Source organism: Heterocephalus glaber, unplaced genomic scaffold (assembly GCF_053883595.1).
Source record: "Heterocephalus glaber isolate CG9 unplaced genomic scaffold, H.glaber_assembly_v1.0 deba00001666, whole genome shotgun sequence".
NCBI lineage: Eukaryota > Metazoa > Chordata > Mammalia > Rodentia > Bathyergidae > Heterocephalus > Heterocephalus glaber.
This window is the reverse complement of record NW_028258406.1, coordinates 22,830,595-22,842,742: the sequence shown is the minus strand read 5'-3', so window position 1 is coordinate 22,842,742 and position 12,148 is coordinate 22,830,595. Positions and strand designations below refer to the sequence as shown.

Sequence of the window (12,148 nt, the reverse complement as noted above, 5' to 3'; positions counted from 1 at the left end):
GAGGAGCTGACTGCAGCAAAGAACACCCGGGAAGGAACACACCAGACAAGTTGGAAAATAAAACAGACCTTTATTAGTCTGGCCAGATGGCACTCCCAAAGCAAAATAGCTTAGAGAGGCAACTGGCTCAGAGTCCAAGGCTGTTCTTATAGGGGGTTGAGGGGGAAGTTAACATATAGAATTAAAGAAAAGGGACAAAGGTTAGTGGTCGACTGTCACGTATTGATGGTCAGCAGACATTTGCAGCTTGTTCTATAGATTGTGGTGTCCAGAACATCAGTTCCGGGCAAACAAGGAGTTGAGTAGTTTACTTTGGGACTTTAGGTCTGTTACAGATTTTATCTAGTGTCCCAAAACTAACAAGCATCTTTATCCATTAACTCACATTTAATCACAATGGGGCTGGAGAAAAGGAACAAAGGTTATGCAGTCCCACACTGTTATTTTGTTAAATGGATACAAGGTGCGAGTGAAATTGCCATCCTAAACTGCTATTTGTGTCTGCACCTCTAGATTACTGCTATTGCTGGCCACAGCCAAGGGGAACTTCTTACAGTGGACAGTGACCAGTTGTTGAGTGAATGGTGAACTTTCCTTATCCAGTCAAGTAGGCATGCTTTGGAATGTCCTGCCCTGTCCCCCTCCACCCCCCATTGGAGTAACTTTATGAAGACCCCGAAGAAAAAAAAAAAAGATCCCGAAACAGAGATGAGAACTTCAAGGAAGGTAGTCGAGAGGGAACCCACATCCTGGTGGTCTTGGTCCTGGGATGAAGCCTTAGCAACTGTAAGAAAGCATCAGTGAATTCCAGTTCATGTACATTACAGTGTGGGAAGCAGTGTGTCTACACTTAGGATCCCTTGTGTCTTGAAAAGAATAATGAAACTAGGACTTCCTTCCTTGGAAATATGTGATAGCTGCCCCATGAGAGTTGTGTGTAAGTACCATACAGATGTGGAATATATACAGAATGGAATACAAAGTGCCACCTACCAGAATGAGGCATACCATTCCCCTTCATTACACGGTGACTGTGCAGGGGCTCACTTATGGTAACACTTGCCTTAGAATTGGACTGGCAAGTGTACGCTACGGTGGCCTTTTCTGCCTGGCCATGTTTATGACATTTTTCCCTCTAGTCCCAGAAATCTGCCAGGATTGAGGGCCCACTTTCCTGGAGACTGGCACGGTGGGAAGATTCCCTCATCCTGTTTGTGCCTCGAGCAGGGGCACTAGACAATCTTTATTCAAGTACAAACCCTTGTCAACTTTACTGCAAAGGCACTAAATTATACACAGGAGGACACCTTCCTGCTCAACCAGGGAACAGCAGCAATGTGCAGAATAGCGCAAAGCAGAATGGCCTTGTACACGTTAAGTGCTGCCCATAGAACCACCTGTGCCCTCACTGGCCTGTCATGCTGGGTTTACACCGGATAATGAGGTTTACGGTTCAGTATGTTCTTCCCTGCCAGGAGCTCAGGCCGTGTGCCAGCCTGCAGCATAACAAGATCATCCATCATTGGCTGGACAGTGTTTACCTGGACTGGCTGAGGTTTACCAGGACTCTCTGATAAGGATGGGATGGGTGCGGAGTACACACAACTTTTTCCAAAGACCCTTTTTGCTTTTGATATTGCTTTTGCTGCTTTAATTAGTGCCCTACAAAAACCAGAAGCCTAACACAGGGGATTTGGCAACTTCCATAGTGCTGCAGCCTGCAAGTCCACCGCTTTGCTAGTAAGCCCTAATAAACTAATTTACTCGCAAAGGCTGAAGTCACTTTCGTGTTTCTCTGGGATATTTACACAATAGGATTGGAATGTTCCACTCTAATGAAAACTATAGTTCTCAGGATGCAAACTCAGGAAGTAACCAGTTGGGAGTTTGCCCGCTGGGGTCTCAGTGAATGCTGCAAAAGGGATGTACAGCTGCATCAGGTCAAAAGTTCTCTGAGGTAGATGTGATTGAAGCCAGCTACCTCACGTCCTCTCTGCCTAATAGTTTACGGTGTGTCAGTCTTTGTCCTGATTTTTAACCTCTTCCATAAACTGTAGCTCCAGATGCATTATTAATGGTCCTTTACTATGTAAGGGAATAAATGCACGGATTTCAGAGTAGGACGTAAACATCTGTAGGGATAGAGGGAGTGCATTATTCTGCCTTCCTCGTGCCTACTAAGGGCGAGAACAAAGCCCCGCCCCAGTGAAATTTATCTATTACGGTGTGTCCATAAACTGGAGACAGGATTTTGTTACTAGAGGACAACTCCATATTAATAGCATTGTTCTAGAGCAACATGGAAAAGCAGCTTTAAAATGTGCTCTTTCTAGGCCCGGCTACTGCATGAACAGAACCTCCCGCCCATACGTAGGCGGCTTCGTTGGCCTACAACCTGAGAGACGACCTGCCGCTCCGCCCCGCCCCGCGGAAGCGCGCCAGCGGCCCGGCGAAGGAGCGACTCGAGTCGTGGGGAACGACGGGGTGAGGAGAGAGGTCCTCGCCCAGGGGGCGGCCCCTACAGCGTGGGGCGCCGTGCGGCTCGGCGTCTCGGCGGGGTCCCGAGGGTTGGGAGGATGGTCTCGGGTGCACTAGTAAGACGTGCGCCTGGGCGCCAGGACCCCGCTCCCTACCCCTCCCGCAGCGCTGAGTCTCCCGGGCGGCCCCCCTAGGTTTCCGGGCAGGGAGGGTGTGGTGGCCCTTGCTCGGGTGCGCTGTCTCCCCCGCTAGCTAAGCTTAGCATGGTTCTCACCAGTGATCCCAGTGCAGGGTATTTGCAAAGCACTTTAACCGGAAGGGACCAGATGCTGTTTTCAGAGAAAAGTCCTGGCTGCTTTTCCTTACTACTCTCCATTGCATTAAATGAAGGCTTGGAAGAAACAATGTTCAGGAACAAGGGAAGTGTAATGCTAGAGGTTAGAATAGTGGTAAAGGACTTGGTGTCTTTTCTGTGCCTGAATATTCTCAGAGACCTAACTCATCTTGGAAATAGTTGTTTTTGAAGACAATACATCTAATTTGATTATGTGGAGAAATTATTTCTAGGATTTCCTGGTAATTCTGTGATAACAGGAATGCAGACTGGAAGTTTTACAGATCACTGTTACAAGTTTTGGTGTATGTTTCTTGCTTTACCTTTGATGTGCTCTGTTATTTAGAATTCTTTGTGATGTTGATATAGGGCCTCCAAATGATATCGGGGAAAATAGTATAACTCTTAATCTGCTAGAGTCAAATACACCGAGTTTGTGTTCTCTAAAATTGAATGAATTCTAAGGAACAACAGAGACTAAGAGTAGGAAATATTTATTGAGAGGGAGAGTCAGGGAGGGTGCCAGAGTGGGTTACCAGGATCTCATTTCACAGGGGAAGTTTTGTAGAGCAAAATCATAAGGTAGGTATAATGTAGGATAAAACTATGATCAACCAATAAGATTACAAACAGATGCTTAGGTAATATTGATCCAGTGGGAAAGCAGGTCATGAAGCAAGTGCATATGGAAAGAACAAGCAAGGTTTTTAGGAAGGGATGGATTGATCTGGAGGTCTTGGTCATCTACTGGAGTGACTGATCTCTATTTAGATTTTTTTGGGCCAGATGCTACCGCTTATTTTATTTATTTATTTATTTATTTTTTGCTACCACTTATTTTATCCCTTAAGGAAGTATGTAGGCCTGGTCATTTCGTCTTTATCTCGAGGCTTGGCCTCCAACACATATGTCTCTGGCCACAGTTGTAATATGTTTTCAACCTTTGTATTGACTCTCTTGAGGGTGTAGCCTTGTCTGACTGCCTATAATATTTCTACCTAACTTAGCTGTCTATGATAATATGATTTTTAAAAAAAAGAAAGAAAGGAAAGCATACCTATATTCAGTACTCTGGGAAGCTGAAACAGGAAGACCACAAGGTTGAAGCTAGCCTGGGTGACTTACTGAGACCCTGGCTCAAAATAAATAAAGGGCAGGGGATATAGCTCAGTGCAAAGGCCCTAGGTTCAAACATTCAGTGCCATGAAAACAAAACAAAAAACACCAATTAATGGTTTGAAAAACTAATTAAATTTATTCCAGTGTTTTTTCCTGTAACAACAACAAAATAAGTTCATTACCTCTCTAAAGTTTATCCTGTTGCTGGGGATCAGTCCCAGGACTTTGATCCCAAGGCTCTTATCTGTGCTAGGCAAGGGCTCTACTATTAAGCTACATCTCCAGCCCTCTACTATTTCCTACTACTACCACTATATTAAAATCCATTTATTCAAGGGCTGGGGATTTAGCTCAGTGGTTCTGTCGCCTGCCTGGAAAGCACAAGGTCCTGAGTTTGATCCCCGGTACCAAAAAAAGAAAAGCCATTTATTCAGGACCTCTTGTGCACCAGACAAAGTATATTAAAAATCCTACTAGCTGACACGTCATGGTGCATGGTTATCACAGCGGTGGGAGAGCACAAGAGAGGGAAAGATCACATGGCAAGACAGGAAGCCAGAAAATGGGAGAGTCCCATAATGACATCCCACCAGGCCCTATCTCTTAAAGGCCCGAGAGAATTAAATGATTTCAGGTTAGCTCCATTTGATTATTATATTATTTTCTGCTTTCTCATTGTGAAAAGTGATAGGTTTTATTCAGACCTAAAGGTTAGAGAACTAATGATTATAATTGTTGCTTCTGAGATACATTACTTAAATTAATATATTAAACATATTTCAAGTACCATGACAAACATGGATATTCTAGAATTTTGCTCTTCAAATAATTTACTAAACGCTAATATATGTTAGTCTGTCTTTTAAAGGATGCAAGTTTTCAAGAGAAGGAAAAAATGCTGTGTGAGATTAACTAGGTATCAACTAAATCGTTAACAATTTATACAAAGTGTTACAACTTTTATACTTCTGAAAATTAAAAATAAAGTTTATTTCAGTAAAAAAAAAATCCCACTAGCTGGTTCTGTATGAAAAGACTGAAATTTGTTTCCAACGTGTCCCAGGTACCACCAGTTCAACATGTCCAAAATAGAACAAATCCCCCTTTTCCTCCATCTTTTGCCCTATCTTGCTATACTCCCACACCAGAAAAATCAAACAAGACCACACAAATGCAACCGCAGGACTTTGACTTTCTCAGGGAATGATGTCACCTTTCATCTACTTTACATTAGAAACCTGAGTGTCAACCTTGCCTACTCTTCCTGCTTGTCTCCTATCTATCACCAGAGATTTTACCAGTTCTTTTCTCATCCCATATTCACCTGTTACATTTCATCATCATTCTCCTGCCTTGTATATCTTTGGAGCTTCCTAACTGGTCCTCACCTCTAATCTGGGCCTCCTGTGCCCCACAACATCTGATCCATTCACTCTACAGCCTGATGAGTGATTTTTCTAATGTGCACACATGATATCTGAGAATGATGGGGCATGTCTGTAATCCCAGCACTCTGGGAGACTGAGGAAAGAGGATCACAAGTTCAAAGCTAGCCTGGGAAATTTAGCAAGGCCTAATTTCTTTTCTTTTCTTTTCTTTTCTTTTCTTTTTTTTTTTTTTTTGGTACTGGGGATCGAACTCAGGACCTTGAGCTTGCAAGGCAGGCAGTGGAACCACTGAGCAAAATCCCCGGCCCCAAGACCTAATTTAAATAGAAAGTAAAAAAGGGGCTGGAGATGTAGCTGTGTGAAGCCCCTGAGTTCAGTCCCCCGATCTGCAAAAACATAAAAAAACAAAAACCGGATGTGTTTTCTTTGATAAAACCCTTCTGAGACAGCCCATTAATTACTCCGGCGGTGAAATCTAGCAAAGTATATTTGGCTTGCTGTAATCTTCCGATAAATCCTGATCTACCTGGCCAACTTCTTTAAGTCTCCTTTCAGGTCCTAGAGATGAACACAGTCTCACTCTCTCTCATTTTTTTTGCGAGGGGAGACTGTCTCACTATGTAGTTCAGGCTGGCCTTGAACTCACAGTAATCCTATTGCCTCTGCCTCCTGAGTGCTGGGATTATAGGCATCCACCACCACGCCTGGCCTGAACAGGATCTCTTCTGCTTTTAAACAAATCAATTCCTTTTTGCCTTGATTACCCTTTCCCTCCTCTTTGCCTAGCCCACTTCCAGTGATCCTGCAGGGTTCAATTTAAATATATTTTTCCTAACTCCAGCAGGTATTTCTGCTGCAGGCATGCATATCTTTCCTTTAAGATTCTCCCCACCTCCACATTTATTGAGGTTTATGGTCACCTCTGCATGGAGTGTTCATGATGGCAAGGACCAGGAAAGATTTGTGGAGGATTGTAACTGAGAGCCTACCTATTGCATGAAAGGAGGAGAGAGGAAGAACTCTTTTTCTCTATTTTAGGGGCCCTGCAAATTGAACTGACAAAAGACGGATTAACAGGGGGAAATGTTTAGTACATATATGTAAATGTAAAATGTTACAGCTAGGAGCTCCCTTGGTATTAACAAAGAATGATAAATTATAGAAAAGTAACCAAATGAAAGAGAATCTTTGGGCCCTAGGTTAAATTGTCATAGGAAGGTAAATATTTGGGGAAAACTAACAAGGTAAGGGTTATTTAGTAAGGTTTATTATGCAGACTTGAATTGATGCTTTCCCCATAGATAAAAGTCTCTTCTTCCTGAAAACAGAGAAGACATATTTACAAATGGAAATTTGGTGCCTTTACATAGTGAAATTTATGCCTTGTATTTAGACCAAAGGGGCGAAGGGACACAAGTAGATTGCTTTCAGTTCAATATAATCCTTATGCCAAAATAGCATATTTTGGGGATGGCATGCTCTGATCCTCTTCAGAAGGAAATCATTGCTATTGGCCTTCCCTGGTGATTAGAGCTATTTTGAATTAACTTTCAGATGTTTCTGTTTTTGATTGTAGTTTGGGAGCGCAGGAGGTGACTGAAGGAGCAGAGCCCAGCTTCGAGTGCCCAGCATGGATAACTATGTGGTCCTGAGAGTGATCGGGGAGGGTTCCTTCGGCAGAGCTCTTTTGGTTCAGAAGGAACGCAGCAATCAAATGTTTGCCATGAAAGAAATAAGGCTTCCCAAGGTAACTGCTAAAGAAAGTAGCTCATGTTGAGAGGGAACATGTAATTTATATGAGAGTAAATCCTTGAGGTTTTAACATGGAATTTCTCCTTCTTTCATGTAGTATGTAATCAGTATTTATTAGTAGCTATCAGTTTATTTATTAGTTTTATAAGGGCTTGATATATTTTATGTGGTTCTTAGGATAGTGTAGTTAACAAAGGGAGAAAAATAGTCATTGTGTGCTATTTTATTTCAGTGAGTTATTTGGTAATAATTTCCATTTTCATACACCTAGCAGGAAACCTTTAACTGAAGCAACTCAGGTACAATAATAATCATAAAAGAACATAAGAATACAATGATGAACAAATCTTGAAAATACCAACCGTTATCAGAGAACCTACTCGTTGGATCAGTTTATAGATCTTATTTCCCTGGAGACTATTTATTACTGTATTTCATAGTTGTTCTATGAAAGAATCCATATCACAGTTATTTTGACCAACTTTTTACAAATACATCTTAATAAAGTTCCTAGAGTGCTAGATATTTTTTTCCCACAGTATGCTTGATTTCAAATTTGAGAGTACATCATACTCATTTGGATGCTTGCTCACAGTGTCTGATTCTGCAGGTCTGGGTGTGCCTGTGAGTTTGTTTTAACATGTTCTCAGCTCTCAGCTACTGCTCCAAGAACCTCTGGGCTGTTACCCAGGCCGTGGCAATTTCTTTTCTTTTTTTCCGCAGTGCTGGGGATGGAACCCAGCACCTTGCACATGCTAGACCAGTGCTTGCACAGTGCTCTCTGCCAGTCCCCATCCAGTTTCTTGATTGTAAAAGTAAGACATTCAGGATTTTATTCTCAGAGAGTAAGTTAGGGATAGTTTTAGAAACATATTTAACCGGTTGTCTTTATCCATTTTTGATGTAATAATATACCAGCCTATTTTTAAAAATCTGGGCCACAGGACGGATAAAGTGATTTTGACTGTTAGTACATGAAATCTGTGGCTTTTCTTTTGGAACATATTTTTGATGGCACACTGGCTCTCTGAGTCTAGTGATGTTTAGACAGATATGAAACCTAGTTTACATTCTTTATGTGAAAGGAATGAAAAAGAATATAATACAATGAATGGATCACTTCAAGTGTGCAAAACGTGGCTATAGTTGAAAAATTATGTATTCTGTTTTGGGGTTTGATGAACTTGAGGAAAAGTATGGTTTTACAGAACTCAATGCAGCACTGAAGTGTCACACAAACGATAGTAGATATTAGGGTAAAGCTATTTTAAAATTCAGTATTAAATTTATGCTTATTTAAAATCTTTTCCTAGTCTTTCTCTGATACACAGAATTCTAGGAAGGAGGCTGTTCTGTTAGCCAAAATGAAACACCCCAATATTGTTGCCTTTAAAGAATCATTTGAAGGTAAATATGATTTGCTCCAAATATGTTCATTTCTAAATTTGATCTGTAGCAACTATGACTTTCCTAAGAAGTCCCATATTTATTTTAGCTGAAGGACATCTGTATATTGTAATGGAGTATTGTGGTGGAGGAGATCTAATGCAAAAGATTAAACAACAAAAGGGAAAGTTATTTCCAGAAGATATGGTAAGAGATTGACTTACATAGTTACCCTCAAAGTTTAGAAGCAACTCTTTCTCATAGACTTTGTATAAATTAAAATAAAAGCAGTGATATCTATGATTACCTGACTCACTAGTTAGAAACAACTTGTTTCTGGATCCTTGTTACTGTTAGTGTCCTCAGAATGGTTACCTGAAATAAAGTCAAGCCAGCCATGGTGGCACATGCATGTAATCCTAGCACTCAGAGGCTGAGGCAGGAGGATCAGTGCCTGAGCTACATAGTGAGTTCAAGGCCAGCCTGAAGGACATAGCGAGACTTTGTCTCAAAAAACCAAAAACAAACAAAAAGAAGTAAAGTCCATTCAATTTATGAAATATTAAGGGGTCAAGCTTATATGTTTAGAAGTTCAAAATTATATTACTCCTTGTATTGGATATTTAAAGTCTTGATTTTTACTGTTTTGAAATTATAGAAAGCGTAATAGATTTTATTTTGTACTACTAGATCATGAGAAGAATGAAGCCTCCCATTTCTGTTTCTTGATAGTAGCTATTCTCAATCTTTTTTCTTCTAAAGCTCAACATATTTCCTTAAGTCCAAAACTTGCTGGCATTTTAATGGAAAATTGCATATGCAGGGGTAGAAAGGTATGTTCTCTTTCCTCACCCATCAAGGCTGATATTCCTATCACATAAAATGGGCGAACAAGAGAAAAACATTTCACAATTAATCATAGTTTTACATGAGAGCCTTTAGAAATGAAGACCCAAAGACCCAGGGAAAACTATTTTTTATGCTTAGGTTCAGTGAAGCATGAACAGCTATGTAGAAATTCAGATGAAGCCAGGTGTGGTGGTACATGCCTGTAATCCCAGCACTGGAGAGGCTGAGGCAGGAGGATTGCCATGAGTTTGAGGCCAGCCTGAGCTACATAGTGAGTTCAAGCCCAGCCTGAACTGCAGAGTGAGATCCTGTCTCAAAGAAAAAAAAAAAAGAAATGCAATGGAAAAGGTATAATCTAATGGTAATAGAATGATTGGAGAAAACTAGCAAGTCCTGTGTATTTGGATTTTTCTTGGCCTTTCTCTGTGGCATTCCTTCCTTCCTGGCATAGGGCAGGAACTTTTCTAGAATAAGAATCTTATGATCTACTTTCACACAAGGTAAGTGGGAGAATTCCTATATGGCTAGCTTTTATGCAGAAAGTTGGGGCAAAGATACCGTGATATTTTCAGGTTTTCTTTATGACTGGCTTTGGGGAAGAAGGGTTCTAATTTCTATGACCACCTTGGGGAAGAGAAATTCTGGTTTTTGTGCCCTGCCTGAGGGGACAGAAGGGAACAGGAGAAAGAAGTTCAGAAAGATCTTGTTTCTGAGCCCCTTTCCTTGAGTTCAAAATATTTGGCATGTCAAGGCACTATACTTTGGAGTATCCTGTTCTAAGTTGCAACATACAGTAAATATTTTTGTAATGAATTGGTCAAGGAAAATATTTAAATAAATATCTTCAGGGGCCGGGGATTTAGCTCAGTGGTTCCACTGCCTGGCCTGCAAGTGCAAGGACCTGGGTTTGATCCCCAGTACCAAAATAAATAAATAAATAAATAAATAAATATCCTCAATGGAAATTACTTTGATTTAGGTTATAACATGTTTTGAAACTATATAAATAAGTGTTCTTCATTTAGAAGTTGTATTTTGTTGTTGTTGTTTTGTTTTGTTTTTTAGACAGTGTCTCACTATTAACTAATTAAGGCTGGCCTTGAACTATATAGCCCAGGCAGTGATCCTACCGATTCAGCGTGTGCCACCATGCCCAGATCTAGAAATTATATTGTTAAAAGTATAAATTCCAGGGATAGGGAAGGTACTCAGTGCTAGAATGCCTAGCATGCATAAGGACCTAGGTTAGATCCCTAGTACAGGGGTTGGGGGTATACCTCAAAGGATTGTTGACAACACAGTGAAATCCTTTAATGTCATCATGAATATTCTGAAAAAAAAAAGAAATTCAATATAATGATTACCCTGGAAAGGGTGTTTCTTAATATTCCTTAATGGTAAACTACTTTTATGTACGCATTTAAAAAATATTCTTATTTAGTTGAATATAATAAAAATACAGAGGAGGTTTATTAAAATGGCTATTTAGATCATATGTAAGATGATGGAACATGGAAGTCACAGCTTTTCTGATAGAATGTTAGTTGAACTATGTAATTTTCATGAGTTTTGTGTTCATATATCAAACCCTAATCAACTAAGGCCTAGAAATGATTCTTTGGAATTTTGGGTTAACATGAACAAGTTATTGGATTTGTGCAGGTGTTGCATACTTTTTTCTTTTAGATACTTAATTGGTTTACACAAATGTGCCTTGGAGTAAATCATATTCACAAGAAATATGTACTACATAGAGATATCAAGACCAAGGTGAGTGGAATACATTTTGGGACTTGGGGGGAAAAACCAAACAGTTTCATTGCTTTTTTGTATGTGTGTGTGGTGGTGATACTGGAATGGAACCCAGAGATGTGCTATCACTGAGCTACATCTGAAGCCCTTTTTATTTTTTTATTTTAAGACAGGATCTTACTAAGTTACCCAGGCTGGCCTTGAACTTACAGTCTTCCTACCTCAGCCCCTCTCTGTGCTGGAATTACAGGCATGTCACTGCACCTGGCTTCATTGTCTTTTTTCTGTTCTTCATTTCCTTTAGGGACATTTCTATTTTATTTAGAACTATTTGCTGGCCTAATATATATCTATTAATTTTTAAAAATTCTTTTATTGGTACATTTTAGGTATACAGTATGTTTACATTTATCATTGGGTGCTTGTACCTGTACATGATGAATCCTGGTTCTTATTTTTTTCTCCATTACCTGTGCGCCCTTCACCCCCTCCACCCTTCCCTATTTACATAGATTTTGTTTCCATTTTTTTTCTTTTCTCATAATTTTTCCTTTCCCTTCTTCCCTTTCCCTTTCTATCTATTCATTTTTAATTTAAAAAATTTCCCTGGCTTTACTAAGGTAAAAATGACAAAAATTACATGTATTTATTACATGTTTTGATGCATGTATACATTGTGATTAAATTGAGTTAATCAATTTATCTCTAACTTCATATACCTTCTTCTGATTAGAACATTTAAGATCTACTCTCAGGGTTGGGGGTGTAGCTCAGTAGTATAGTGCTTGCCTAGCATGTATGAGGACCTGGGCTTGATCCCAGCACCACAAAAGATAGAATAAAAAATAAATCTACTGTCTTAGTAATTCTCAAAAATACTTTGAAATATTTTGAAAAAATACCATACATTAACTGTAGTTACCATGTCATACAACAGATCTTGAGAACTTATTCATGCTAACTGAAACTTTATACCCTTTGACCTAATATTTACATTGATCAAATAAAGTAGTATGTGTGAAAAAGTCACTTTTGTGATGTATGTTAATGTTTTTCCAGTCCTTTTAGTGCCATCTCACTAAGTCCGTTT

The 12,148-nt window shown here is 39.9% G+C and overlaps 1 protein-coding gene across 9 annotated transcripts in view; it reads left to right on the top strand.

The window, feature by feature from the left end:
* Positions 1 to 2,279: 2,279 nt before the first annotated feature.
* Positions 2,280 to 12,148, top strand: part of Nek3 (NIMA related kinase 3) — a 35,581-nt gene continuing 25,712 nt past the window's right edge. Inside the window, exons 1-5 of one of the 9 annotated variants that reach the window (XM_004844125.4) lie at positions 2,280 to 2,484; positions 6,896 to 7,066; positions 8,385 to 8,478; positions 8,567 to 8,664; positions 10,993 to 11,076. In XM_004844125.4, coding sequence (XP_004844182.1) covers positions 6,950 to 7,066; positions 8,385 to 8,478; positions 8,567 to 8,664; positions 10,993 to 11,076 — 393 coding nt within the window. In that variant the 5' untranslated portion in view covers positions 2,280 to 2,484; positions 6,896 to 6,949. Of the gene's footprint in view, positions 2,485 to 2,575; positions 2,595 to 6,895; positions 7,067 to 8,384; positions 8,479 to 8,566; positions 8,665 to 10,992; positions 11,077 to 12,148 lie in introns of those variants that run through there. The other 8 variants (XM_004844120.4, XM_004844123.4, XM_004844122.4 and 5 more) reach the window with 8 other exon arrangements.